Consider the following 26,595-nt stretch of genomic DNA (forward strand, 5'->3'; position numbering starts at 1 on the left):
CTTCAAGACTAATCAGATGATAGTCAGTAGCACCTTCTGGGCTGGTTGTAAGAAGGCAGGCACGTGGGGGGGGGCGGGTTGGCCAAGGGGAAACCAAGGTGGTGGGGCAGTGCCCCACTTGCCCTAATGTACAATCCTCTACTGCTATGCTTTCTGAACAAAGAGACACAGGAAGCTGCTAATGGCTCCAAGACCCATAAGCACACAATAAGAGCCTGTTGGATCAGGCCAATGGCTCATCTAGTCCATCAGTTTTGTTCTCCTCAAGGAGGCTTGCCTGGAGAAATCATTATACATCTTAGGGTTGTTGTCAGGCAATAGCTTTCCTTTATGAACAGGCCTTTAGCCTTTAACTCTCTGTGGCCTTTTAGAAGTGGGTTTGATATTTTCAACGTATTTTTTCCCCTTTTGGTTTTAATGTATCTACAGTATGTGGGTTTTTGTTTTCATTTTGTTCTGTCTGGTTGGTTGATTGCAATTTGCTTTGGGTTGCCCTAGACAAGAGAAAGCGACTCACAAACTCAGTGAATAAAATAAATAGCCTAGGATCCTGTTCTCACAGTGGCCAACCAGATGCGCTCAGAAACCCCACAAGTAGGACCCTAGCACTAGAGCAATTCTCCCCTCCTGCAGTTTCCAGGAACTGCTATTCAGAAGCATTGCTGCCTCAAACTGCGGAGGCAGAGCAGAGCCTTCATGCCCAGTAGCCATCAATAAGTGGCTCCTCTTCCATGAATTGGTCCCATCATCTTTGAAAGCCATCTAAGTCGGTGGCCATCCCTGCGCAGCAGACCTGCAACAATTGTCCTTTGAGCATAGTGTCAACCCATTTGGTAGTAACCTCCCCGCCCTCAAGTTTCAGCCACTAACCATTTAGGGGTATCTGTATCTGCCCCCCCAAATACATTTTTCGTTTTGAAAAAGTGTCTATACAGAGAGTTTTCTTTCTGAAGACAGAAAACAACCTCATGCCATCATAATCATAACCGCAAACCCAACTTATTTCGAGCCATTTCAACCACCCAGGTAGCTGTAATTTAGCAACATTGTGCATGTCTCGTTGAGGTGGAAACAAATGGATCTATCACACAGCAACTGCTTTATTCTGGATCTTTGTCGCGAAAAGCAAGGTTGGGTAGGACTCCCCCTGCCCCTGCGAATTTCCAAAACAGCAGGTGGGACGTGAGCAGGGGCAGGAATCCAACTGCAGCCAAGCAAAGGCCTTTCTTCTTTCTTAGGGATGCAGGTCCCAGGTCTAGATCCACAGGAGCTCCGTCCTCAACAAGAGCCATCTGCAGCTAAGAGAAGAAGGGGAGAAAGAGGATTAAAGGAGCTCCCTCCCCAGAGAGATGCTAAAGATGCACTTCTTTGCCCTGGCTGTCAGGGGCTGGTCTGAATCAGATGCCAGAGACTGGCCTGACTCCAAAGATGAAGGAATGCAGGCACAGACAGAGCAGCCTCTGACAGAGGAGGAGGGGGAGGATCCCCCCACCTTACACGTTCACAGAAGCAGAGAGACCACCAGATTCAGAGGCTGCTCAGTTGGGGGAAGAGCTGGACGGTTTTGAGATAGTAGCTAGGCAACCAGGAGGGAGGGAGCCTTTGGGAGATTCTTAAATCGAGAGTGGCGGGGAAGTCCCTCCCTCCTCTAGAACTTGGAAGACTGAAAGGCTCCAGGAACAACGGAAGCTCAGGGGAGGGACAGGTGGCTGGTGGTGCGCTTCTTGCTGCGGAAGGGGACAGGACTCAGAGTGAGCAACTGCCATCCGTGGGGAGGGCGGCCTGATGTTGCTCTCAGTATGTTGTTGTAAATACAACAGATTATAAACATGACAAAAGCTCGTTACTTCTTATCGGAAGCTACCGGAGGGGAGGGGGAAACTCCCTTGCCTGCCAGCGTACCTGACACTGGCTTTTGACCCTTTATTTTAGATGATAGATGACAGCTAGATAGAGATACTGGTTCTGTGTACCATTGAGAACCACCAGAAAAAAAGCACTGGTGATCATGATAGTCAGTTACGCCCTTGTATACTCCAAGCATTTGGAAAATGAGGAAGTGGAAGGTGGAGGACCAAGGCTCCTGTGGTCAAATCCAGCAAGCATTTAGTTGCAGTGGGAGCCTGTGGGACTCCCTGCCACATATCCCTCTCCATTGACAGACTCACAATCACAAGTGCACTTCCAGGCAAAGAGGCTGAGCCTTGGGACGGTGCTGCAGCGGACGAAATCCCTGGGGTAGCTGTTGGCCCGGAACACATTGCGTGGCACCTCACGGATGTTGGTGTTTTCACAGATTATGTGAGCCAGTGAGACTCGGTTGAGGGCCTGGAGCTGCGATGGGGTGAAGACGCCGGGATTCTCATAATAGAATCTGAGGGGAAAGAGAAAAGGGGTCAATGCCCTAGCACCTGGCACCATGAAAGCAAAAGGAGAGCCTGCTGGATCAGGCCAAAAGGGGCCCATCTAGAAGTGGGGATTAGATATCACTGGGCACTACCAATGCTGAGTCATACTGACCAATCTCCTTGTTAAATCTAGATTATAAAACCTCTCCAGTTATTCTGGTCCATAGATTTAAAACGTTTACTGACATTTCTACACACCCAGTCCAATCTGGGTTTGTTCGAGGGTGAAGAATTACTGATTCAATAAGGATTTTTTTAAAAAAAAACATTCTTCCTTTCAGCAGGAAAATATCATCCACTTTAGCAAGCCTCACACTTGATATTTTTAAAGCATTTGATTGCATAGAACCAAATTATTTAATGGAAGTAGTTAAGAAATTTGGATCTGGCCCAAAATTTGTAAAAGCTTTGGAAGGTATTTATTATAGATTACTGTAATTTCCTCATGATTAGGTACCGTAAAATAATATGTTTAGTATTTTACACACACACATCACTGACTGGACCCCATTTTCGATAGTTGTGTCATGTTTTATTATTAAGTGTGTACAATTTTGTAACAAGAAAATGAACAATATTTTCTAAAAAAACATTTTTGTTCAGACAGGCCTACACAGACATGTAGAATGTTGCAGTATATTTTAATCTATTTTTCACTTACCGGTACTGCTGATTTTATCTTTCATATGCTTTAAAGAATGGTTTTTAATCCCCCCCCCCTTTTTTTGTAAAACACTTTGAGGTTTTTTTTTTGTTTTGTATAGATTTTATGAAAATAAATTAAAAGTAAAACAAAATAACCATCTCCTGCTGGGCTTGCCACTAGTTTATGGGCTGTAATTTGCTTGCCTTTGTGATGAAATGGCTTCTGCTTAGTTTAGAAGGAAAGTGATGGGTGTACGTAAGCTACTTAGGAAGACCAGTCGATTGAAAGAGAAAATCACAGAGGTTCTGGGCTTCCTCTGCCTGCTCACCTGTCACCGGTCCGAGTCCTTCGGAACTGGTCTCCGATGATGCACGCGAAGGTAGGACCAACTCTGCCATTCCGGACCAAAGGCTCTGCCACGCCCCCAACCCAGAGGTCAATGTTGTTGGGGGTCTTGTAAAGGCTCATAAACTTCTTGGCCACATCGCGGTTCTGGATGACGGCAGCGAGTTCGTTCTCATTCTGGGGTTGGGAAAGGCCGCATAATTGCCGCCAGGCATTGTAACCTGCAGGAGGAGCACCAATATCAAAAGCTGGGTTCCTTTCAAGGCATCTGAAGTGCAAAAGAGGCACTCTAGCACAGGCAAAGAAGAGCGGAGTGGGGTTTTAGAGGGGCGTTGTTGTTGTAATGCAGCCAACCCAAGGGGTGGGACCCCTTCCCTGGCATACAGTCTGCCAGGAAGCTTACTTTTGTAGACAAAAAATTAATGTTACATTATTTTAAGATTAAAGATTAGGATAAATAAAGAGGGTAAGGATTTGCTGAACTAACAAATTGAACGGGAATACAAAAAGGGAGGTGTGAGGAGGTCCGGGAAACAAGCAAATGAAAGATAAGTGATGGAAAGATGGAATTGTTTTTTTTTAAACTATTTTTATTTTGTATTTTTCTTTTTTCTTTTTTCATTTTGTAAAATTCTAATAAATATCTTTATTTTTTTTAAGAAAGGAAGTTTACTTTTACTAGGGAATGGGAGCTCGACAGCAACAACCCTCCCCACCTGCGGTTTCCAGCAACTGATATTCAGAGGCATCCTGCTTCTGATGGTGGAGACAGAGCATAGCTATTGTGGAAAGAGGGGAACAAAGAGTTCCATAGCGCTTCCTGCCAAGGTGGGGTGTGTGACCTAGCTAAGCCTGACAGGACAGCTTACTCTATGGTCTTAACCCCTTCATGCATTAATTAGAGTTAAACACGTTGGTTATATCCCACAAGGCGGCCGTTGGGATGTGAAGAGAGGGCTGTTTTGCTCAGCTCCTGCTTGTGGGCTTCCCATCCGTCAACCAGCCATCAGGGCAACAGGATGCTGGACCAGATGGGCCATTGCTCTGATCCTGCAGGCTCTTCCTAGGTTCTTTGGTTCGGAGACTCTCTGTCTTCACTGGCCTCCCGTACCCATCTCCTGAGAGTTTCTCAAGAGGGGACTGAGGCTGGCCGAGGAGTCTTTCAGATATTTCTCTGCACCGGCTGGTCATTGAGCAACACTCTCCAACATCTGTGCAGGCTCTGCTTGCCTTACCTGGGAGGCCGTGATCTCGGCCTCGCTGCATGTTGAGGGAGGGCAAATCCAGTCCACTGCCATTCCTGATCTGTTCAAAGAGTTTGTCCCTGAGAGCATCCACCACCAACTGGTCCGGCCTCACCAGTTTGGCTGGCTTACCCAAGAGGCCTCGGATAAGCGGGTCAATACCTCCTGGAAGAACAAAACATCTGCTTGCAAAATTATGGCTCACTGGCACATTTAGCTGCTGCCTGAGACACCTCCATCTCCCCCCACCAGCTGGACCTGTAGCCTCTACTGGATTTCCAGACCACAACCTGCCTGCAGCTGTGCAAGCAGGGCACATTTTAGAGTTGGAAGGGACCACAAGGATCATCTAGCCCAGCCTTTCTCAACCTGTGTGTCCCCAGATGTTGTTGAACTACAACTCCCATCACCCCAAGCTAGCAAGGCCAGAGCTCAGGGATGATGGGAGTTGTAGTCCAATAACATCTGGGGACCTACAGGTTGAGAACTGCTGAATTCTAGCCCAACTCCCTGCAATGCAGGAATCTTTCACCCAACATGGGGCTTGAACCCACAACCTTGGGATTAAGTGTCTCATGCTCTACCAACTGAGCTATCCTGCAAGGTTTAACCACTGATTGATGCTACAGCAAGCCCCTTTGAAGCTGGCCTGAAGGAAGGGATTTGGCTCCAGTTTGCTTCCTGCCAACAGAGGAAGCAAATGCCCTCAACTGCTCAAGGGAGGTCCTGACAGCGAGCCCTGCTTACCGAGGAAGAATCGGGACCTCACTTTTGCCCACTCCTGATGTCACACACAATCTCAGCTGTGGAGGGAATGTGCTTTGGGGAGATTCGCCATGCGCATCAAAACTAGGACCTTTGCCGGCCAAACTTGGCCTGTGGCCTGGAGGTTCCTGCACTGCTAAGTGTACAGGCTGGCACATATGGGGAGAAGTACCTGAGCCTCAATCAATGGGCTTTCTGCAATCTGAGATAGATGGAAAAATCATACGGAAACTACCATGTGACGGGGAGCTTCCTGCAGCCAATCGGAAGCTGCAACTTTGTTTCCAAACATTTTGGAAGTCGAATGGACTACCAGAACGATTCTGTTCAACTTCCAAGGTACGACTGTATTAAGATCCTAATGACTAATGTCAATAATATAAGCACCCACAAACTAGTTGCTGAGTTGGTGATACACTTTAAACGTTAACCTTGTACGTGTAGCACAACACAATGCATATCACATAACAATTTTGTTGTAGTCGCATGGTCTTCACTTACAAAAACATACAGATGTGAAGACAAGGCTGCACCGCCGTACAGTCAAAGCACAAGTCTGCCGTCTGCAAGTCTTTATTCAGAATGGTGTGTACATTGAGCATGAAATACATTATTTTGTTAAGAATGACATAAACCGTATGCAAAATGGTTGGGCCCCAGGACCTCTTTCGGACCTCAGGGCCCCAGAAGTTTGCACCGTCTTCCCCTCTCCTCTCCTTGGCCTTGCCCAAGAGGGACATACCTTGCTGAAGGATTCTCCATGAAGCAAAAAATTCCTTCTCCAGCGGGGTCTCGCTTTGAAGCTGGTAGCGGCTATCCAAGCGAAACACCACAGGCCGCACTGAGGCATGCCCAAAACGGAAGGCGTTGGTGAAGGAGCTGGCGATTCGCGGGTCCACGGAGTCATTGTAGCCCGTGCTGCGACCCACAAAACGAGGGAATGCGTCACCCAGGAGGGCCGGCAGGTATTCGCTATAGGTGATTTTCTGGAATGTAGAAGCAGAGGAGAGCGTGAAGAGAAACAGACACCGAAGTTCTCCCTTAAAACATATTCAAAGAAACCAAAACAGGACAGGCCTAGTGATCCCAGTAGGTCTTGCCCCAGTGAGGCAGTTGCAGGGACTGTAGGTCACCACCTTCCCACAGCTGCCTAAGTCCCCTCCAGGGTTTCTCCCAAGCAATATGAGACTGTGCCTGTGTGTCTGACTTTGCTCCTCTTGCTTCATGCCTCTTCTGGTCCTGGGAGACCGGGGGCGGGAGCAGGGAAGGGAGTTTATAATAGCAGGAAGGAGAGACACACATGCCTCTTCACCAGCTAGACTGCCTCTTGATCTCCCTCCTCTCCTGCCTCTGCTTCTAATCCTGGTTTTTTTTCTGCCACAGACTCTTCTTGCTCACCAAGCCCTCCCAGTCAGCTCCGTCTTCTCCCTCGGACCGCTCTGAGCCTTCTTCTCCTGGGGGTTCCCTTGGGGGTTGGTGCCCTTCCTCTGCATCTAGCTAGTCCATGTCACTGGGATGTGGCTTGAAGGTGGTGTACAGGCCCTTCCACTCCTCAGTTCATCTCCACAACAACCCTGTGAGGCAGATTAGGCTGGGAGGCAGCGACTGGCTCCAGGTCGAGTAGAGATTTAAACCCTGGCCTCCCAGGTCCAAGTAGCCTGAAACTCTAACCACTACACTACACTGCCTTTCTGTCAAGCTTAAACTCCCCTCACTCTGCATACCAAAAAGGGTTTCAGTAGGTGATTGACCTAGTTATTCCAAGAGAATCCCCTATAAACTGAGGTTGGTCTTGGTGGGTAACAGAGATAAGAATCTACCCCACCCGCCATACTTCTCCACAGCTAGCTCACCCCATCCCAAACTCATGAACATCTGTAGTCTGGACTGAACACAGCGGGGGCTTTTCCAAACCGGCCTTGCATCTGGACAAGACCTGGCCTCATTCTTAGCGTCACAGGGCTGCTGTCTCAACCAGTACCTGAATTACTGCTCCATTGATTTTCCGGGCTATGTTGTAGATGGTGTCTGAATCCATGTGCGGATTCAGCATCTTCAGCTGAGAGGCCATGCGGTTGTGGAACCTCATGAAGAGCGTCTGCAAGGCAGTTAGACCCGGCATCTCGTTGACACGATTGTCCCCTTGAAGACCCCAGAGAAGAAGGAAGTGTTGTTAGATCCAACCAGCCACCTTGTGCTTGTAAGAAACAACTTGGAAAGCACAGGCTCTCTGCAGGGACAGCATTTTAGCAAGACTTATTCTATCATCTATCTATCATCTATCATCTATCTATCATCTATCATCATCTCTATCATCTCTATCATCTATCTATCTATCATCTACCTAATTATTATTATTATTATTATTATTATTATTATTATTATTATTATATCCCACCTTTTCCCCAGACAGGGACTCAAGGTGGTTTATACAAATTGAAACAATGCAGATAAAAGACAAGAAGCTAAAAGTATATAAAAGATAAATCAATAAGAGGTAATTAAAGTCCTTTTTGTTTTGTCTTTGTTTTTGGTAAAAAAATAAGAAAGCAAAACACAAACAAACAAAAAGAGGTAATTAAACTCTAATAGAATTAAAACAATATAAAATTCAAATCGAAATACAAATAATAAAAACAGTACAGCACTCTCAAAAGTCCGCCCTTAAAAAACAGCCAGTCCTCAAAGTCCTGGCAGAATAAAACAATCTTCACCTGCCAGCAGAAGGACAACAAGGAAGGAGCCAGTCTAGCTTCTCTAGGGAGGGAATCCCAAAGTCTGGAAGCAGCCACTGAGAGCCTAAAGGCCCTTTTTCGAGTCCCCATTAAGCAAGCCTGACGCCATGGGTTATCTACTCCTTCAAAGCAGGAACCACAGCTAAGGAATCTCTGGCAGATGGTCGTCCAACCTCTGTTTAGAAACCTACAAGGTAGGAGATTCCACCAGTGTCCAAGGTAGACCTGTTGAAAATCTACCACCACCTGGAAGTTCTTCCTAATGTTTAATGTCTTTTCTTGCCATTTTAATCCCTTGGTTGAGATCCTACCCCCTGGAGCAGCAGAAAACAAGCTTGCTCCATCCACCTTCCATGTGACGACAGCCCTTCAGATATTTGAAGATGGCTTCCTAACATCTCTCAGCCTTCTCATCTCCAGGCTAAACATACCCCGCTCCCTCAACTGTTCCTTACAGGTTTCCAGAGGAGCATAGCTGAGTGGGAGAGCACCTGCTCTGCATGCAGAAGGTCCTGGGTTCAAATCCCCAATGTCATCTCCAGGTAGGGTTGCCTGAAATCCCGGAGAGCCACTGCCAGTCAGTGTAGGGCAGGGCCAGCAACCTAAGGTCCATGGACCACAAGTGGCCCATGGGGGTCCTTTAACTGGCCCACAAGCTGCTCCCGAACCAAGCTGCCTGCTCAGTGAGTCCACGCGTGCTGCGCTAAACCAGCGCGATGCAGGGGATTCACTTCTGCATTGCTGAAAATTGCGTCTGTGCAGGCACCGGAAATCGCGGGCACATGCGTGATCTGGCCCACGGAGGAATCTCCACTGGAGTGAACCTGCCCAGGCGAGGTAAACCTTGCCAATCCCTGGTGTAGGGCAATACAGTGGTACCTCAGGTTAAGTACTGAATTCGTTCCAGGGGTCCGTTCTTAACCTGAAACTGTTCTTAACCTGAAGCACCACTTTAGCTAATGGGGCCTCCTGCTGCCGCCACACCACCGCTACACGATTTCTGTTCTCACCCTGAAGCAAAGTTCTTAACCCGAGGTACTATTTCTGGGTTAGCGGAGTCTGTAACCTGAAGCGTATGTAACCTGAAGCGTATGTAACCTGAGGTACCACTGTACTGAGCTAGATTGACTTGTGGTTTGACTCAGTAGAAAATACCTTCCTTTTCAAATCAAGAACAATGAGGGCCGGAATATTACTTGGTCTTTAGCCGAACGACCAGAGCTCTGTGACAGAACATCTGCCTTACATGCAGAATCAGCCCTTCATTTAGAATCATGAGGACTAGCATCTTGGTTTATTTTAAAGGACATGACCATAGCTCTGTGCAGGGAGAAGGTCCTAGGAAGGGTGGGAGTATCCCCTCTTTTGAAACCCTGGAGAGCCCTTGCTGCCAGTCAGTGTGAAACAGGGGTCTGATTCAGTATAAAAATAAACAGACCTACCTGCAAAGAAACAGGGGATCTTTGCTGTCGTGTTGGTTTTATTGCAGAGCTCTGGGAAGCCTGGTGGGTTGCCGAAAGGGAGGTAGGCCAGCCCCTTGTCTGTGTAGTTCAGGTTGACAGCCAGCAGCCCTTGGTTGCTTGAGGTGTTCCTCAGTTGCCTCGCCCAGTCGACTTCGCTGGCGTAGACCATGCTGGCGTCAAGGAAGGCTGTCAGAGCGTTGATCTGGTTGCGGATGGCGTAGCCCCCGTTGCAGGCGGGGGCCGCTCTCGTGAAGGCCATACAGCCTTTGGGGTCTTTCACCGGGTCATTAGGAGGGATCTGCAGCCCCACAAAACAGTAATTTTTAAAAAATGAAACGGAGAGCCAGGGGTGGTCTAGTGGTTAGAGTGGCAGACTATGACCTGGGAGGCCTGGGTTCGAATCCTCCCCACAATGGCCATGGGGGTGACGTTTGGCTTTCAGCCTAGGCTACCTCACAGAACCCTGTTGGGAGGATAAAATGGGGAGGAGAACTATGTACACCACCTTGAGATCCTTGGAGGAAAGGTGGGATAATAATAATAATAATAATAATAATAATAATAATAATAATAATGTATGTGACCTTCAGTCTGGCTCCCAGTACGTTTCCGAGCACAATTCAAAGTGTTGGTGCTGACCTTTAAAGCCCTAAACGGCCTCGGCCCAGTATACCTGAAGGAGCATCTCCACCCCCATCGTTCTGCCCAGACACTGAGGTCCAGCGCTGAGGGCCTTCTGGTGGTTCCCTCATGGCAAGAAGCCACGTTACAGGGAACCAGGCAGAGGGCCTTTTCGGTAGTGGCACCTGCCCTGTGGAACGCCCTCCCACCAGATGTCAAAGAGAAAAATAACTACCAAACTTTTAGAAGACATCTGAAGGCAGCCCTGTTTAGGGAAGCTTTTAATGTTGAATAGACTACTGCATTTTAATATTCTGTTGAAAGCCTCCCAGAGTGGCTGGGGAAACCCAGCCAGATGGGCAGGGTATTAATAATAATAATGATGATGATGATAATAATAATAATAATAATAATAATAATAATAATAATAATAATAAGTGATCACACAGGGTGGGGGGCAGGTCCATGCAGAGCTGGGGTGGGAGTCTTGTTAGAATAAAGTTATAAACTCAAACAAAATAGCAACTGGTCGCTGGTGCCCCCCCCCCCGCCAGCTTAGTCTTCTGAGGCCCTGGGCAAGTGTATTTGGCTGCCCACCCCCTCTGCACAGGCCTGGTGGGGCTTCCCTTCAGGTGTCCAAGCCTTGTCTAAGCTCAACACCAGCCCCTGCAACAACCGACATGAAGTCTCCGCTCGAGAGAGATGAAATTCCTGAGGTCGTCAACCTTTACAGGCCGGTTACCGCATTTGGCATTGTGGTGGGCGGGGGAGGGGAGGAGCATCATGGGGGCCAGTCATCCCTGCCATTGGGGAGGGTGTGTGGCCTAACCCATCAATCAATCAAAATCAAAATCAAAATAAATACCCTACATGGACAGTTAAAGAAAAACATTTTCTGGAACAGTTACCTATTGAGTTGTTTCTTGTTTTTTTATAACATTTTTTATATGTACGGATAAAATTGTTTCAGAAGCCGCTTTGATACGTTGTATGAAATTGTGATCTACAAGTATATTTTTCTACAAACATAAAATAAAATTTAACACACAGTCAGAAAACAACCTGCTGCCACATTTAAAAGGGCCCAAAAAAGTGGCAGAGCCACAAAATGGTAGTTGGTGTGTGCCCCCCCACCTCCTCAGCCACCAGAGAGAAGTTTTTTGCACCTCTCCTCTGTTCAGAGACCAAAAAGGGAGGGTAGGGATCCAATTCTGGCACCCAGTGAAATCGTGCTGTTTCAATTATGGATTATTATTATTTATCGTTTTTAAGGAGGTGCATGCCATGTAGGAGAAGCTGAGTCAGTGCAAGCAGGAGGTGAGGAGGAACAGCAAAGAGTTTCTTGCTCTTTGCGGATACAGTATTGGAGGGGATATTTACAGAGGCCTTTCGTGGGTGACACAGGGGAGGTGCTGGCAGTCCCACTGGATCCCGTTGGTGCCATGTCGGGGATCCCTGGACGATTGTGTCGGACAGGTTGCGTTTCTGGAAAAGGGTAGAACGAACCCTGGACTTTCACGCACCTTGATGGGGAAGCAAGGGGGTGCCTTTGCGCAAGTATTTCCACAGTCTGCTCCTTTGATGAAGGTGAGGGTGGCCGTGGTACTGGGCCCAAAATCCAAGTCGTGGTCAATAAACTGGCCGAACTGCATGAACATGACCGAGCGGAATGGGTCATCGGTGAGTCTTTTGTCGTTGAAGGCGACAATCTGGTTGGATACTTCCCGGACCTGCAGCAGACGTTACCAAGACATAACAGAGGAACAGATCTTGGTTGCCGATTCCAAGCACCAAGGCTGATGGTTGTAACTTGCGGACCCTGAGCCTGGACAACCCCAAAAGGCCTCACCCTGATCCAGATTCACTGAAGGGGCCAAAAACACCCCGTCAGTCAAAGTTCAGAAGCTAAAGCGAGGGCAGAATGCGGCAGCACAGTGGCTGGCAGGAGTGAGACCTTGTCAGCCTATAGCACCACTGCTCAGAGATCTACACTGTCTGCTGATTTGCTACCAGGCTAAATTCATAGCTGTGATTCCTGCATTGCAGGGGGTTGGGCTAGATGACCCTTGGGGTCCCTACCTACTTTACAGTTCTATGATGGAAGAACACAGATTATAACATGGCCGTTGGGGCCACTTTCCTATCTGCTTTGCCACCTTCCCCCTCTTTCCCTAAAATCCTCCCCTGCCCCCCGCTTGGGCTCCAAAAATGGCCCAGAGGACACCCAAGTAAAATGTTCAAAAAGAAAAAAGAAGAAAAATAAAAAAGGCTTCTGATCTTCTGTCTGTCACTTACATAAAAGGAATTATTCAAAACCTTCACTCCAGAATGATATCCAACTGATCTACTATCTGTTAGGCAATATTACTTATTAACCCAAATATCTCAAATTAATTCATTTTCCTTTTCACACAGAAAGTCCAAAAGGGCTTCTCTAATTTTTGTTATTAATAAATGCCTCAGCAATGGTTTTTCTTTAATCAAACATATCAACTTTATCTCCAATAACTTCAACAACTATTCCTCCATACTAAACAACAATAAGTCTTTCTGCCTTTGTCCACAAAAGAGTCTCTCCGCTGTGATCATATATTAAAATAATATTCCATCATTATTTTCTTGTTATGGATTCATTAATTCACCCATTTTGTATCTTCTGTTCCCATTTCCTGTTGTCATGCTGTGGATTTCCATCCTGATTGTTTTAAAAAATCATCCCTTCTCTTTTCCTAAATCCCTGACTCGTTCTGAGCAACCGTTCAGAAATCCGCTTTGCAAAGCAGAGCACAGCTGGGGTTGACTCCTTACCAAGGGCAGGGGGAATCCATAATATGTCTTGTTTTCCGTCCAGCCACGCGGGAGGGATATGCCATCTTCGTACTCTTGCAGAAGCCGTCGGGCATAAGGGCGGTTGTTGGCCCCTAAGGTAGGAATCCTCCTGGAATGTTCCAGAAGGACCACAGAGATTCATTTTTAAAAAGCAGCAAAGGGGGGGGGGGGAGAGAATCCTATTTTTACTGTATTTATTGCATTTAAATCCCACTCAAGGGGGAGTTCATGGTTTTTCTCCTCCATTGCTAATAGGAACTTAGGAAGCTGCCTTATATGGAGCCAGACCATGGTTCCATCAACTCAATATTGCCTACACTGATTGGCAGCAGCTCTCCAGGTCTTTCCCCCAGTCCTACCGGGAGATGCTGCCAGGGTTTGACCCTGGGACCTCCTGTCCGCAGGGCAGATGCGCTGCCTATACCACTGAACTATGGTCTTGTCTGTGAGCAGCTCACCAAATGAGTTCAGGGCTGGGCTGGGATTTTAACAGCCGACATGCTGGATATAGAAGCTTACCTGTTGTTACATTCTCCCGTAATAGTCCGGAAAGGGCTACTGAAATCACACTGCAATGGGCTCTGTTCCTGCTTGGCACAGCCAGACGCCTTGTAGATAGTTTGCATCTGGCCTGGACTGAGAACATCTGTAGGAGGAAGGAGATGGAGGAGGTCTCAGCTAGGGACACGCAAGGGTTTAATTCGGTCCATGTTTTTAAGTGAGCTGAACAGATTTACTACACCTCCTGCATTAATAAACCCAGATCGGAATTTTGTGATGCGAATATCAGAAGAGCTTGCTGGGTCAGGCCAATGTTCTAGCATCCTGTTCTCACAATGGCCAACTTAGAGGCCTATGGGAATTTGCAAGAAAGACCCGAGTGCAACAGAAATTCTCCTTCCTGTGGTTTTCAGCAACTGGTATTCAGACAGAGTAATTGATACATCAAACCCAGGGGTCTCGGGGTCACTCAAAAACCAACATTGTCTGATTCCTTCAAAACCAGTGCTGAAGTTTTGTAGTCATTTTGTGGTGAAAACCCCACATTTTGTAGCGCCCCACAAACATAGCACTTCATACTTCAAACCCAGGGGTTTGTAGTTAACACCCCAAAAAAACAACACCGTCTGATTCACTCAAAACCGACACTGAACTATGGCAAAAGTTTTGCAGAAAGCACATTGGGTTTGATATATGAAGTACTCCATTTGTGGGGCACTACAAAACATGGGGGTTTTGCTACAAAACAACTACAAAACTTTGGCGCTGGTTTTGAGGGGATCAGACAATGTTGGTTTTGGGGGTGTTAACTACGAACCCGGGTTTGACATATCAGTTACACTGTTTGTGGGGTGCTACAAAGCATGGTGTTTTTTGCTACAAAACAGCTATAAAACTTTGGCACCAGTTTCGAGGCGATCCCAGATTTGGGGGTTCATAGTTAAAGAAGCTGGAGTTTATCCACAGGTGTGTGTGTGTGTGTGTGTGTGTGTGTGTGTGTGTGTGTATATATATGCAGGTTTTGGTGTCCTCGGGTGTCTTCCCGTGTAAAAGTTGGGGTGTCTAGGCGACGTTTCGACGAGGTCTCACTCGTCATCTTCAGGCTGGTGCTTTCGGCTTCTTGTTACTGGAACAGAGCAGGATCTCAGTGTTTGAGTTCCTATAAATACTGTAGAGGGGTGTGGTGTATAGCCTCCAATGTTCTGGGCCGAGAGGAAGTTCCCAGGCTAGTGTGCCTTTTCTTCTTTTGTTCCTTAGTTGCTTGAGGGATATCTTGAGTGATTTCTTGAGTGATATCCTGAGTACCACTTAGGTGGGTCATTAGGTGTGGATTAGTTGCTAAAGCCTTTGTGTCTTGACCTCTTGAACTTTGTGAAGAGTTTTTCTGAGAAGATGGCTGTAGTTGTGCTCTGGCTTGGCTTCGTGTATAGGGGCGAGCTGTGGTTTTGTGGCCTGTGCCAGCCAGATCTGTGTAGGGATTGCAGGGGGGTGCAGCATCCGGAGGTGCCATCATGGTTTGGCTACTGGATGGTGTCTGTAATTTATCTGTGGAGAGGGTCTGGGTTTGGGTCTGGTGTGGTTGATTGGTGATGGCGTTCTGTGTGCCTCTGGATCTGGTGTCAGTTTTTGTGGGGAGGGCTAATTTCCAGATGTCTGGCAAGCGGGATGTGTCGTCACGCTTGTTCATGTTGTGAGGGTGTTTCTCTATCTCGATGGCTTCCATGATTATTCTCTTGTGGTGATGTTCCATGTTAGAGAGCAATTTGGAATCTGCAAAATTAATTTCGTGTCCTGTTTCTTTCATGTGTTGGAAAAGAGAGGAAGTTTTTTCTTCTTTTTTGACGGCATTCTTGTGTTCTGCGATACGTGCATTTATTCGTCTGTTTGTTTGTCCAATGTACGTGGCTGGGCAGACTTTGCAGGGTATTTCATAGACCCCTTGGTTTTCCAACTGGATTTTATCCTTGGGGTTTCTGAGGATATTGGCTATCTTTTGGTTGGCGCAAAAGGCTGTTTTGATATTGTGTTTATGGAGGATTTTGCTAATTTTATCTGTAGTGCCCTTGATATAAGGAAGGAGGGCCATGCCATTGTTTTCTTCTGTGTCTTGGTTTTTGGGGGGTGTTTCTTTTTGGATTAGCTTCGTAACCCTGTTTTGCTGGTATCCATTGGCAATTAACACATTTGAGAGATTCTGTAACTCAGTTGTCAAGTGGTCTTTGTCAGCCAGGCGTTTGGTTCTGGAGATGAGAGTCTTGGCTACGGAGTTTATTTGTGCAGGGTGGTGGTGTGATTGTGCATGTAAGTAGCGGTTGGTGTGTGTTTTTTTCCGGTAGATAGTGTGTCCTAGGGAGCCATCAGGTTTTTTGTAGATTAGGACGTCAAGGAAGGGAAGTTGGTTGTTGGCTTCTATTTCCATAGTGAATTGTATTTTGGGGTGTAGGCTGTTGAGATGTGTGAGGAAGCTGTCCAGTTTTTCCTTCCCGTGTGGCCAAATTACAAAGGTGTCGTCAACATATCTGAGCCAAAGTTTGGGTTTGTGTTCTGACTTGTCTAAAGCATTGGTTTCAAAGTGTTCCATGTACAGGTTTGCGATGACCGGTGAGAGGGGTGATCCCATAGGTGCTCCTTCTATCTGTTTGTATCTTTGTCCATTGTGGATGAAGTACGTGTTGGTTAGGCAGTGGTTGGTCAGGTCCAAGATGTATTCGGGGGGATTGTATTTGTTTTGAATGGCTGTCAAGGCTTCATTAATGGGCACTTGTGTGAAGAGAGATACAACATCGAAGCTCACAAGTAGGTCATTGGGATGTAGGTTTTGCTTCTTTATTGTTTCTATGAACTGGAAGGAGTTTGGAACGTGTGAAGAGATGGATTCTGCATAGGGCTGAAGTTGCTTGGCGAGAAATTTAGCGAGATTTTGTAGAGGTGAGCCTATGGAGCTGACTATTGGTCTGAGTGGTGTTCCCTCTTTGTGTATTTTGGGGAGGCCGTAGAGTTTGGGGCATCTGGATGATTTTTCTCTGGGGATGATTCTTAGCTGGATTTCTTCACTGATAGGAGAGGCTTTTATTTTGGATTTGGTGGTTTTTTTCCAGATAGGTGGTGGGATCTGTTTTTATAGGTTGGTAGGTAGGGTCTTGGAGTAGATTTGATAGTTTTGCTTGGTAGTCCGATGTGTTCATCACAACAGTGGCATTACCTTTGTCTGCTGGGAGAATGATTATGTTGTTGTCTTTCCTCAGGTTGGTGAGTGCTTTCTGTTCTTCTTTGTGTAAATTGCTTCTGGGTGGTTTGCTGGAGCAGAGGATGTTGGTGACTTCAAGTCTGATTTTATTGGCTTCATCTGGGTTGATTTTGGTTAGGCTAGCTTCGACTCCACATATGATGTTTTCCGTGGGGATGCGTCTCGGGGCGACTGCAAAGTTGAAACCTTTGGAGAGTACTTTGGTTTCAGTTGAGGTGAGGATCCTGTCTGATATGTTATGTACTGTTTGTTTCATGGGTTGTTGTGGAGGGTGGCTGGGCTTCTGGCGTTTCTCTAGTTTGTGGAGTTTGTTGGTGTGTGTGTCTGTCTTATGTGAGGTCTCCGTTTCAGCTCTCCAGACGGCTAGTTGTTTGCATTTGTCCCAGAGTGCAGGGTGGATTTTGTTACAGAGTTTGAGGTGAAGAGTGAGCAGATCTTTGTTGGTTTGGTTTAGTAGGTATCTTTTCTTGTGTAGTTCGTTTCTGATTAGGGATAGTTCAGTTCGTTTCAGGATCCTTTCGGTGGCTGGGGTTTTAGAGTGGAATTTAAGTTGGAAGCATGTGGGAATTAAGTTGTTGTCTCAAATGTGTTAATTGCCAATGGATACCAGCAAAACAGGGTTACGAAGCTAATCCAAAAAGAAACACCCCCCAAAAACCAAGACACAGAAGAAAACAATGGCATGGCCCTCCTTCCTTATATCAAGGGCACTACAGATAAAATTAGCAAAATCCTCCATAAACACAATATCAAAACAGCCTTTTGCGCCAACCAAAAGATAGCCAATATCCTCAGAAACCCCAAGGATAAAATCCAGTTGGAAAACCAAGGGGTCTATGAAATACCCTGCAAAGTCTGCCCAGCCACGTACATTGGACAAACAAACAGACGAATAAATGCACGTATCGCAGAACACAAGAATGCCGTCAAAAAAGAAGAAAAAACTTCCTCTCTTTTCCAACACATGAAAGAAACAGGACACGAAATTAATTTTGCAGATTCCAAATTGCTCTCTAACATGGAACATCACCACAAGAGAATAATCATGGAAGCCATCGAGATAGAGAAACACCCTCACAACATGAACAAGCGTGACGACACATCCCGCTTGCCAGACATCTGGAAATTAGCCCTCCCCACAAAAACTGACACCAGATCCAGAGGCACACAGAACGCCATCACCAATCAACCACACCAGACCCAAACCCAGACCCTCTCCACAGATAAATTACAGACACCATCCAGTAGCCAAACCATGATGGCACCTCCGGATGCTGCACCCCCCTGCAATCCCTACACAGATCTGGCTGGCACAGGCCACAAAACCACAGCTCGCCCCTATACACGAAGCCAAGCCAGAGCACAACTACAGCCATCTTCTCAGAAAAACTCTTCACAAAGTTCAAGAGGTCAAGACACAAAGGCTTTAGCAACTAATCCACACCTAATGACCCACCTAAGTGGTACTCAGGATATCACTCAAGAAATCACTCAAGATATCCCTCAAGCAACTAAGGAACAAAAGAAGAAAAGGCACACTAGCCTGGGAACTTCCTCTCGGCCCAGAACATTGGAGGCTATACACCACACCCCTCTACAGTATTTATAGGAACTCAAACACTGAGATCCTGCTCTGTTCCAGTAACAAGAAGCCGAAAGCACCAGCCTGAAGATGACGAGTGAGACCTCGTCGAAACGTCGCCTAGACACCCCAACTTTTACACGGGAAGACACCCGAGGACACCAAAACCTGCATACCTATACCCGTGAAAATCTACGAAAGCATATATATATATATATATATATATATATATATATATATATATATGGATAAAATGCTTTTTGAAAAGCATACCTTGAGATTAACAATGTATTTCGTATACATTTGTTTCTACCAGGGGAGAAAATGGATTGAACGACCGCAGATGTTTGGTCCTGTTTCCTCTTTCTAGAGCAGGCTCCTGTGCCTCATTGACTAAGCATCTTTCGCGTGACCTGTGGCCGACACCCTTTCACAACCCCACTCTGGGAAAATGGAAGTGGCTTTTGCAGATTCCTTTCAAGTAGTTTCTAAGACGTGCCTGGGGTGGGAGTAGGGGCTGCCCAACACTAGGAAGATGGTAAACACGCCAGCTTCAGTTTCTCCCAATTTCTGTTTTCCAAGCCGCAAGTTCAGTTCCCTACATTTCCACATCAGTTGGTGACTTATTTATTTTTTAAGTAAACCACATGAAAACCCACCGGCATTCTAGTTCTCATTATTCATGACACACAGCTTTCTGTAAGCAATTTTGCTCCATAAAACACGCACCTTTGTGGAAAGCATATTTCTCTTATCATAATGCAAGTGCTTCTTTGACAAACTGGTGCAATAAAGAATGGCAATCACAGAATCATAGGGTTGTAAAGTTGGAAGGGACCCCGAGGGTCACCCCCCTGCAATAGGACTTGGGTTTTTTTTTTGACTAATTAAAACAAAATTGGCGCAAGGTTTGAAGCCTAAAGACTCTTTTTCAGCTGACAGCAATATTACAGCTAAAAAAGAAAACAGAGGACTCCCCTCACACTATGAAACTTGTTGATGAGCATAAACTGCAGACTGTAAATGGTCTCCCTCAGGGAGGGGGGGTTGGGGACTCCCCTTCACTGGAGGTTTTAAGCAGACGTTGGGTGGCCATCTGTCATGGATGCTTTAGCTGAGATTCCTGCATTGCAGGGGGTTGGACTAGATGACCCTCAGGGTCCCTTCCAACTCTACAATTCCATGATTCTCTACAAATGGCTGTCTGGGATAGGAACTTGTGTTATTTGGTTGCTGTCTAAACTCCATCTTCTAGACTGCCTCTCAGCCTAATGTACCTCACAGGGTTTTTGGGAGGATAAAATGGAGAAGGAGGAGGTCTATGTACATTATCTTGAGCTGCTTTGGAGGAAAAGGTGGGAAATAAATGTGATAATTAATATAAACCAACAAAGTGTCATAATTTTGCACACTTTGGCCTAGCGCATGAAATTGCGCACACACAACTTAGCTGGAGATTAGCTGCAGAACTGAAATCTGGATCTCGTGCATTGACGGACAGTGTGTGAAATAGGCTGGTTCATCTTGAAACAAGAATTGCACCTGGTTCCTCCTCCATCACCTACCTGTGATATTGAAATCCCCGGGGATTGCCGGCTGCAGCTTCTGTTTCAAGAGGGCCCAGGTGACGTGCATGGTGTCGGCTGCTTTCACCGCCTCCTTGGTTCTTCCCACGGGCTGCTTGAAGGAGACCAGGAGATCTGTGGGGTTGACCTTCTCTCTCTGCAGCTTCTCATTTAAGCTGGAGGGTTGGAAAACAGTTGAGTGAAGCTTTGTCACGCAACAGCACTTGAAAGCACATTTCATTATATTGTTGTTGGTTGCTGGGGTCAGTCTGGATGATGCCCTGAGCACCTCCTAATTCTTGGTCTCCTGTAATAAGTGAGGGTTAGACTCTAATAGAGGTTTCTATTGCTGAACTAGCCAGAAAAGTTTCTTTGTAAGACTTTGGCTCCTGTCATCATCGCTATTTCAAGCACAATACCATAATGACTTTCTGCTTATCTCATAATAAGCCTCCAACCATGTCTAAAATTAAGTGGCACAGAAATTCTGTTAAATGATAGTTTAATGCAATTTTATTGATTGCATCACTTTGATCTTGCAGGGCTTCTGTATCTTTTTGACAGGGGCACGGCAAGCAGATATACAGGAGGGGTAGCCTTCCCCGGTGTGGGAAGGATTTCTTGAAGGATTTCTGCTCGAATTTCCACCCGAAACACAATGCAGCAACTCTCCAGCAAACTGGGGAAAGTTGGGAGACAAAGCAGAAGAGAACCAGTAAGGTTGTCAACTTACCTGCTCCTACACCTTTAACAGCAGCCTGAGTTGCCCACTTCTCCTTTTAACAATTATCTGATCTGTCAACACTAGCGGTTGAATCTTTATGCAGTATGGAGTAAAGGACAAGCACTTTGCCACCACTGCTGTTAAATGCACAGGAGCAGGGGCCAAGAAAAGAGCTGGCAACCTTAGGCACCCAGTTTGCTCATGGGCAGCGGCGTTATGACCCTTGCCATCGTGGCCACACCCAGGTCCTTCTCATGTAAATCGGCACTGTCCTGTGAAACGCAGAATCATAGAATTGTAGAGTTGGAAGGGACCAATAAGGGTCATCCAAACCAACCCCCTGCTATGCAGGAGCCACAGCTAAACCCACTGTGGCTGTGTGGAGAAGGGAGGAGACGCAGCCCTCACCGTTGCTGGGTGCGTTTGTAGGCATCTTCGACCAGCTGTTTTGCTTCTTCCACACTCCTCAGAAGGTCTGAGGTGTCCAGAATCTTCCCAATGGCTGCAACAAGAGAGAGAGAGAGCGGCCCTTAGTCTGGGTTTGTCCAAGAGGAGAATATTGCATCAAATGCCTCCATTTAAAACCAAGGGGTGTCGTTTGCACCTCCCACTAAAAACAAGAAACTGTAGCATAATTGCTAACAGGAGTGAGAGATTGTCAGCATGTAATACCTGGGCTCAGAGAGCTTGTCTGAGGCCTGGGGCTGGGAGTCCTGTTCTTGGCATGACTGTGTAAGTCTGGCAGGCCCTGCCCCCCCCCCCCCTGAACAACATAACCCTCCGAGGCTGAGGGCAAGTGTACCCAGTTGCCCTCGGTTCTGCACTGTCCTGCTGTACTGGTTGCCAATTTGATACCAGGCAAAGTTCAAGGTGGTCCTATTAGTATACAGTGGTACCTTGGTTCTCGAACTTAATCCATTCTGGGAGTCCATTCAACTCCCGAAACCGTTCAGAAACCAAGGCATGGTTTCTGATTGGCTGCAGGAGCTTCCTGAAGTCAATTGGAAGCCGCGTCGGACATTCAGCTTCCGAAAAATGTTCACAAACTGGAACGCTTACATCCAGGTTTGCGGTGTTCAGGATCTGATTTGTTCGAAAACTAAGCCGTTCGAGAACCAAGGTACCACTGCTTTTGGGACCAGCTTACCTGCAAAATTGCCATACCCCACATATGCCCACTCAAGCACTTTGATCTCCAGAACTGGCACGGTTACAGGTGACACATAATACCTGTACTGCATTTGTAGGAATTCAATCTTTTAGTGTGGCAGCACCTCTACACTTTGGAACTCCCTGCCTATTGAAATCAGGCAGGCACCGTCACTGTACAAGTGCCACATAATTCCCTTTTTGCAATTTGTAAGAATGTACTTCACATACTAATGGCAACACCTTGGACTTGACTTGGGAGCAGATCAGAAATCAGCCTAGCTGTCTGAGCAGAGCTGTTCTATGCTGACAGGGTTGCCAGTTGACCAGGAAAAAATGTTTTGGTCTGCTCTAAGGAGTTTAACAGCAGCCTGATAATCAGCAGGCGAGGTTTCTCCCTGCGCAAAGAGAAGTAACACCGCCTGCTAACCCATTCAAAGCACAGGAGCTGGGTCCAGTTTAAAAGTTGGCCATTTTAGACATGGCTTTCTCCCAGAGAATCTTGGGAACTGTAGTTCAGCAAGACAGTTCTCTGTTACACAGGTCCCCAGAACTCCATTACAGAATGACAGTTCTCTGGAGGCTTGGAAGCTGTATAGGCAGCACGCAAAGCAAATTTCCAGTTAAGGGCAGCAGCTAATCCACAGAAGGTTTGGAGAGGATCTGAAGGACTCATCCCTCTGGCAGACTGTAACATGCTGCTAGGCAGGTCCCGTAAGCAAATACAGGATGCACAGCTTAGAACGATTTCAGAAGGTTGCAATTGTTTCCATGGCGGGCGGGGAGGGAAACAGAACTCAAACTGCAGAGGAACAGCTTGTGCAAAGTGATCCAGTGAGAGAGTGCATTGCAGAAGTGCATTGCAAAACTCAGAGAAGCGGGAATTTCAAAGGATGTTTTTGTGTTTCATTTCATGGGGCGTTTCAACTATGTAGCCTTGCCTCTAACAGCAAAATGTTCTCCAGCGACAAAAAAAAAGTAGAGTCCCCTGAGAAAATGTGGCACAATTTCTGGATTTTTTGGGGGGGGGGGCGGGGAAGCAGGACTGATGTAGCAGGTATATGCACACATTCATAGTTCAGAAACAGGTCGAATTACAGGCCTTCTGGCAGCTACAGGTTGCAACACACAGGAAATCTGAAGGTTTCCTTGAAGCAACTGAAATTCTTCTGTTGACAGATTTATCCCTGGCCATTCTGCAGAATGTTTTGGGCTGTTTGGGAGCAGTGCTGGGTTTATTGCACAAATTATGAAAACTTCCAACTGAGGACCCAGATTACAAGAGGCCTGAAACACATTTTTTTGTTTCGTTTGCTCAATTTCAAGTTTATGTAATTTCTATTTTTAAAAGGAAAACATACTCCAAATCAGACTTTACCGTTCTGATATGACAATATATATATATATATACCTAATGGCTGCAGAAATATTTGTTGTTGGATTTATAAATCTGTGCAGAAATGAGTTGTCTTATATGCTAAGTAACAAACAGATAACAACACAACAAATTTTATTGGTCAAATACAGATTATAGCCAAAAAACCAGAAAAAGAATAAAAGAGGTAAAGAAAGAATCTCAGAAACAAATTAAAACATTTGTGATAAAATCCTTGTAATATGTAGAGCATGTATACATGGGTGACTCTTATCTCAGAGCACAAGAGTGGACTCAAGGACTTTCTTGAGTTGGGACGTTTTTATCGCAAACTTTGCTGCACTGAGCATGACTGGTTTGACCGAGCAACACAGCAGATACTTGATTTTGTTGATGTCACTGAGGGTGACAAGAAGAAGGGGTCAGCAACCTTTTCCAGCCGTGGGCCGGTCCACCATCCCTCAGACCATGTGGTGGGCCAGACTATATTTTGAAGAATTCCTATGCCCCACAAATAACCCAGAGATGCATTTTAAATAAAAGGATACATTCTACTCATGTAAAAACACGCTGATTCCCGGACCATCTGAGGGCCAGATTTAGAAGGAGAATGGGCCGCATCCGGCCCCTGGGCCTTAGGCTGCCTACCCCTGCAAGAGGGTCAAGGAATTTCTTTAAGTATTTAGCCCTTGGATTTTCATACAGCTTACAAGATAGCACATAGTGTTTGGTGTATCCTCAACTGACTGGCACCCAAAGATGCGGAATCGCTGTTCTCTAGGGATATTTTTGTATCGTCCATCCAGAAAGTTAATTTTGATTGTCTGGGACCTTAAACGCTGTGCAAAGCAAAGGGGAAGTAATCTCAGGCAAATATTTATCTATTCCGAGCTCAGTTTTTACAGTGGGATAGAAGGTAGAAAATCTAGATGCCTTTTTACAGCTTCCATATCCCTTCTAGCAAATAATTCCTGCAGATGCTCTTAATTGAATCTTTGACTACACTGCTACATGCTAAGCAAGAAACCTCCAGGAACTTTCATTTAAAAGCCTCTCAAATGCAAATGCATTTTGCAAGATGAGTATTCCAGTGAGATTGTGGCTTGTATATGCAAATATCAATGTTCTATTTTTCATTGTGCTTTCTGTTCCAATAATGCACTTTAAAAGATACTGCTATGGGGGCCTCTTAACCTTGAAATTGTTTAGGGCATCAGAATGTCTTGATCTGGTCCTATTAAGGCAGGGTGGGTGGGAGGATAGGTGGGTTAACAAAACCCAGAACACTCTCCAAATATAATTATTTTTAAAAGCAATAGCAAAAAGAGAAGCAAGGGCCTTACCACGGAGAGGAAGATCTGTTGCCTGAAGAGGTTTCGTGGCCACCAGGCATCCCAGGAGAACAAGGAGCAGCTGTTCACCTTGGAGAGCAAGAGAAAGAAAGAGGACAATTTTATTTGGCCAAAAAAAAAATTAAAAATGTTTCAAGAGCAGTTTCCTTCGGTGCACGATTGTTTCTTCATCAACAGACTTGTGAAAGCCCCACCTGCTCCAACATTTCAGTCTCACCCCCCACCCGAAAGAGCAAAAAGAGGCAGAGATTTGTATAACATTTAGAAAGCATTATCATTTAAATAGGAGATTAGTTTTCTGACTCGCCTAGAATTTAGGACCAGAAAGCATTTGGAGGGGTAAGGACCACTCACCTGCCATCTTTGACGCTTCTGCTCATCGGTGGCTTGGACACCAACACTTTTATACCTGGACACACCCCTCGGATGGCAGGAGGAACTGTCCGCAGGAGCTGGATTGGTGGAGGAAAGGCCACACCCCCTTCTATGCCCCACCCCCTTGAGATGCTCTGTCTGCTGTATGAAGCCCCACTATGCATTGTTCCAGGAATGCAGATTTCAAGCTCTGCCCAGCTGTGGGGGAGGCCAGTCTGTGGCCAGAGGGTTGCTCCCAGGTCGTTTGGGGCCACAGGAATTGGGGTGTTGCCTCACTGCTCCCCAAAACAAATTGGTGAGTGTGATTGACAATTGCAGCCGGGGTACATGAAGCTCTGCAGGCTTCGCCGCCAGAACTGAGTAACTCTGTATCCCGGAGTGTTTCCTCACCAAAGGCTTCCTGGGACTGAGCTGTGCCAATTTGGCACTGTGATCTAATTTTGTAAAGTATTGTTAAGGGATATTTTAAGGGAAACAGTGAATCTGTTTGAAAGGGAAAAAAGAGCTTGTTTTGAGAATATGAAAGCATCTGGATAAGACAGTGGCTAACCCCCTACCTTTAACAAGAAAAACAACAACTTCTTCTTCTTCTTCTTCTTCTTCTTCTTCTTCTTCTTCTTCTTCTTCTTCTTCGTATTACTACTACTACTACTATTACTACTACTACTACTACTACTACTACTACTGTTATTGTTATTATGACACTTTATTACCCTTCCTGCACCCCAAGGTCCTAGGGTAGGTTACAAGAATTAAAACACAATATTAAAAATGGTTTTAATAACTTTAAAGAAATAAGGTGGGTCTACTCGATCTAAATTACAAAAATCTTCCCCTTTTTGAAGATGGGGACATTTGCCAGCCACCAGTCTGCAGGGACCTTATCTGTTCTTCAATAATTCTTAAAGGTTATAGAAGTAATAATAATAATAATAATAATAATAATAATAATAATAATAATCAGCATAAATAAAATATTATTTATACCCTGCCACTCTGGACAGCTTGCAGCACATAAAAAAACTGCAAAACAGTAGACATTAAAAATTTCCCGATACAAGGTTTCCTTCAGATGTCTTCTAAAACTCAGATAGTTGTTTATTTCCTTGACATCTGATGGGAAGGCGTTCCACAGGGCGGGCGCCACTACCAAGAAGGCCCTCTGTATTGTTCCCTGTAACCTCGCAGTGAGGGAACCGCCGGGAGGTCCTTGGAGCTGGACCTCAGAGACTCTAAGATTACACCCGCAAGCTCCTTTAGTATCCTTTGGTACCCTTGGGTGCAGCTCATCAAGCTCTGGAGTTCTGAATTCATTTAAAGTAGCTAGCTGTTCTCTTGCCACCACTTTTCCTGTGTTGGGCTGCAGTTTCCTCCTTGCATCATTTATTCTGTAACCACAAGGTTGGACACTGCTTTCCTTTTGGGTGAAGAGAAAGGTGAAGTACTGTGGGTTTACAAATATAAGATGGGGGACACCTGAATTGCCAGTAGTACACGTGAAAAGGATCTAAGGGTCTAAGTCAGGGGTCAGCAACCTTTTTCAGCCACGGGCCAGTCTACCGTCCCTCAGACCATGTGGTGGGCCGGACTGTATTTTGAAAAAAAATAATGAACTAATTCCTATGCCCCACAAATAACCCAGAGATGCATTTTAAATAAAAGCACGCAT

The 26,595-nt window shown here is 46.0% G+C and overlaps 1 protein-coding gene across 1 annotated transcript; it reads right to left on the reverse strand.

The window, feature by feature from the left end:
- Nucleotides 1-1,080: 1,080 nt before the first annotated feature.
- Nucleotides 1,081-24,936, reverse strand: LOC114585778 (eosinophil peroxidase-like). Its single transcript, XM_077919306.1, has 14 exons — nt 24,906-24,936; nt 24,543-24,620; nt 21,084-21,177; nt 19,952-20,127; nt 13,576-13,702; nt 13,036-13,165; nt 11,751-11,957; nt 9,586-9,904; nt 7,390-7,550; nt 6,151-6,394; nt 4,635-4,808; nt 3,383-3,620; nt 2,169-2,374; nt 1,081-1,298 (listed from the first exon to the last, which is right to left on the reverse strand). Exons 1-14 carry the CDS (start codon nt 24,910-24,912, stop codon nt 1,279-1,281), a joined length of 2,181 nt encoding a protein of 726 aa, XP_077775432.1. The 5' UTR covers nt 24,913-24,936; the 3' UTR covers nt 1,081-1,278.
- Between the last annotated feature and the right edge of the window lie 1,659 nt (nt 24,937-26,595).

The sequence above is a fragment of the Podarcis muralis genome, chromosome 15, assembly GCF_964188315.1.
Source record: "Podarcis muralis chromosome 15, rPodMur119.hap1.1, whole genome shotgun sequence".
Classification (NCBI taxonomy): domain Eukaryota; kingdom Metazoa; phylum Chordata; class Lepidosauria; order Squamata; family Lacertidae; genus Podarcis; species Podarcis muralis.